Source organism: Protopterus annectens, chromosome 12.part0 (assembly GCF_019279795.1).
Source record: "Protopterus annectens isolate FY-2018-M chromosome 12.part0, PAN1.0, whole genome shotgun sequence".
NCBI classification, from domain to species: Eukaryota; Metazoa; Chordata; order Ceratodontiformes; family Protopteridae; genus Protopterus; species Protopterus annectens.
In genome coordinates, this window is record NC_056746.1 from 913,333,201 (window position 1) to 913,336,464 (window position 3,264).

The 3,264-nt window shown below is 36.9% G+C and overlaps 1 protein-coding gene across 1 annotated transcript; it reads left to right on the plus strand.

The window, feature by feature from the left end:
- Window positions 1-260: 260 nt before the first annotated feature.
- On the plus strand, window positions 261-1,738 carry UBE2V1 (ubiquitin conjugating enzyme E2 V1). Its single transcript, XM_044089942.1, has one exon. The coding sequence runs from the start codon at window positions 276-278 to the stop codon at window positions 486-488; it is 213 nt and encodes a 70-aa protein (XP_043945877.1). The 5' UTR covers window positions 261-275; the 3' UTR covers window positions 489-1,738.
- Window positions 1,739-3,264: the final 1,526 nt, after the last annotated feature.

Genomic DNA, 3,264 nt, shown 5'->3' on the forward strand with positions numbered 1-3,264 from the left:
CTAGGCAGGGAATCCCTATTGTAATGAGTATTGCAACAGTGAAGGGAAGGGCATCTACTGTTATGGTAAGATTTTACACAACTGTACTTTATTCTGGCATCTTTCTGTTTGCATATATTTTCTGAAGGTTGACGTCTAAATCTCAAATGAGGCAAAAATCTTGACATTCTGTGAAAATATGGACAAGATGAGTGGTATAAACAAAGTATACTTTTGAGTTCCACTGTGTGGGTGAGAAGTCTTTTTTTTGGCAGATATCCAGTTAGTTTTTCTTCATGTGCGTGATAGTGGAGTTTTTATTGCACAACCTGAATAATGAATGCATTTTTTTCAATTTTCAGGTTGACGCAAAAGCCATACCAGTTCTAGCAAAATGGCAACCGGGACAAAGTATCAGAGTTGTTCTGCAAGAACTAAGGCGTCTAATGATGTCTAAAGAGAATATGAAACTTCCACAGCCACCTGAAGGACAATGTTACAGCAATTAAAAAGGATGCCGTTCTGTCCAGTTCACTGTCTTCATTTTTCATGGTAGTTCATTTTCTAGCTGCATCTTGTAGACTTTTACATACTGGAAAATAAACATCCCATTCAGAATCTGTTCATTTTTGAAATACTATACAAGCTAGTAATTTTCTTTAAACAATGGTAATCTTACCATAATCTTGTGTGTAACCACTGTTTTTGAAGTTGAACTGGTGTCGGGGGTGGGAGTGGGGGAGTAAAAATTAGTACCATCAGAACCAGTAAGGCACATTTAAACTCAACTGTGAAACCCTGCAATACACAATCATTTAGCTGCAGGTTAGTTTCCCTGAAGTTTTCCACACTGTATGTGATAGCATTGATGCTCAGGGCTTAATAGTCTGTGTAAAAAGGTTTTGAGGTCCAGTGGGATACTGGATGACTTTGGACTACTAATTAAAATATAATGTGTGATCACAATCATCCTTTTCCATCTCTGTTAAAGACTGAATGTAGCTAATAAAAGGCCTTTTTCAGCATAACATGATGAAAGGGAGGAAAGGAAGGAGGTATTTACAAATCAGCTTAGACTGACCTAGATTAACACGTGTTGTAAAAATAAACAAAAAATCACTGGAGACAGTTGTACAGACTTCTCAAAATAGTGTGATTCTATACTTTTGTCAGCTCAGACTAAACTATAAGCTGTACTCCAAGGGATTTTGTGCTGTAAAATTCAGTAGCTTCGTAAAAGAGCGAGTAACTCAGCTTTCACACATTTTTTGTAGCTAGAGTGTTTGCTTCTGTTCAAAGGACTGTTGGGAGGAGTACTAATAAAACTTGAAATGATACAAGTCTTCAGAATTTACAGAGACAAGTGAAACACTGCAGCCTTCCGACATACTCCAGTTCACAAATATATGTGGTGGAAGTGGGCTATTACCTGGCAGTTCTGGCTATATTGTCCCTATCTTCAGATTGGAGCATCAGCTTTGGTGAATGCAAAAAGAAAGCGAAAGCATGACTGTGCACTTAGGCATTATTTCATATGTGTACTTGAAAGTATGAAGCCACATGCCTTCAGAAGCACGTCACAAGTTCTCAACTGCTAACGTTTCCACTTAAATCTGTTTGAGATTTGTTAAAAATACTAGTTTTGAGGACTTGTTCTCTGTAATTAAAGAATTTAACATAACAGTATTCCATAAGCAGCCTTTTTATTGTACCAAACCATTGCCTGATTTTAAGATAATAAAAATGTGCATTAATTCTAGACCATTAATTTGTACATGTATGTACATGCCTTATGGTTTTTATTACAGGCTTGTGCAGTTGTCTAGACTTTCTAATGATGGGGATATGTTGACAACATCAAACAATTGTATACATTTTCATGCTGGTATATTTGAGCACTGATTTTTCCAGCAGTTCATTTCTTCTGTATCACAGTACATACTGATTGTAAAGGTGTTCAGAGTAATGCTTAGACTGACCTGTCATCTCAGCACCGAGTCTAATCTCCCTTGAATGCAAGAAAAAAAAGATGATGGCATAGAGAAAACTATGCTTGAAAGAGATTCTTTCTACAAGTAACACATTTTTAGGACAAACTTTAATTTAACCTCATAACTCACTCTTGATTCTCCAAGAACAATAGCGAAGCTCAGCAAACCTAGAGTCTTCAGACCACCCGAGCCAAAAGTTTCAGCACAAGTTCTTGTTGATTCTTTTAAGTGATACAGCCTTCAATATTAATTAATCCAAAAAAAGTGTGTTGAATCCAAAGAAACTTTCTTTATCACAAACGAAAAAACAGAAGTAAAAGACAAGCGCTTTCACCCGGTAATACCGGGCTTTTTCAAGTACAACCAGTGGACTAGAGATTCTGTTTAAATAGCTTGCCAATAAAAGCCAATTAATCAATTATCAAATGATATTAAAAGACGTGTTCACAAAATAATTGGTGAGCACTCGAAATGGAATGAAACTCTGCATCAACAATAAAAAATATATAAAAAATATATATATCACGTATATAATCACTCGATTCTGTTATGTTCATTATCTCCAGTTCAGTACTTTCTGTGAAATTCCCATTATGTTCATCATGTTGATCACTGCTGCATTAGCCTTGGTTATATGCGTTCTGTCATGTCAAGGATGCAACAGCCAGCTTCCAAAGCTTCAGGGCACCTTCCACATGCCCAAACTGTCAGCAGCTTGAGCTGAGACAAGTTCGGATGCTTAGACCTTCAGAGCTTTGCTGCTAGAGTAGTACGCTCCTCTAAAGTTTTTGAAGATTAACTTATCTGCTTATGCTTGCTGTTCCTTGCTGGGCAGATAAGTTCAGAAACCTTCCATTTTAAAATTTGCTTTATTACAGGAAAGTTATTTCAGTGGTAGGAGCTGTTTCAACTGTCACGGGACTGTACTACACTTAAAATGGAGTGCATTTTTTTTCCTTGTCAGTTGAAAAGTTGTTTAAAATAACAAAGTTGTTTTTCTCTGAAGAAATTGTATTTTACATGTTAAGTTGTCAATCTCGCCTTCATTCTTGCTTGATGGGTTCGGGAGATCCCTCCGGCCCGACCGGCACTTTGCTTTAGCTCGAGAACTCCTTTTACCAGCTCGAGGCAGCCCCATATCCCATGATGCAAGGCAGGAAGTACCCAGATCAGGTCTTCTTACCACCAGCTCCTGTAAGTAATTCACTTTGTGACATTTTAAAAACCTTTATATTTGATAGTTTAACTTTAAACTTAATTTTCTGACAGAAATCCCTGTCTCTTTTAAATTTTT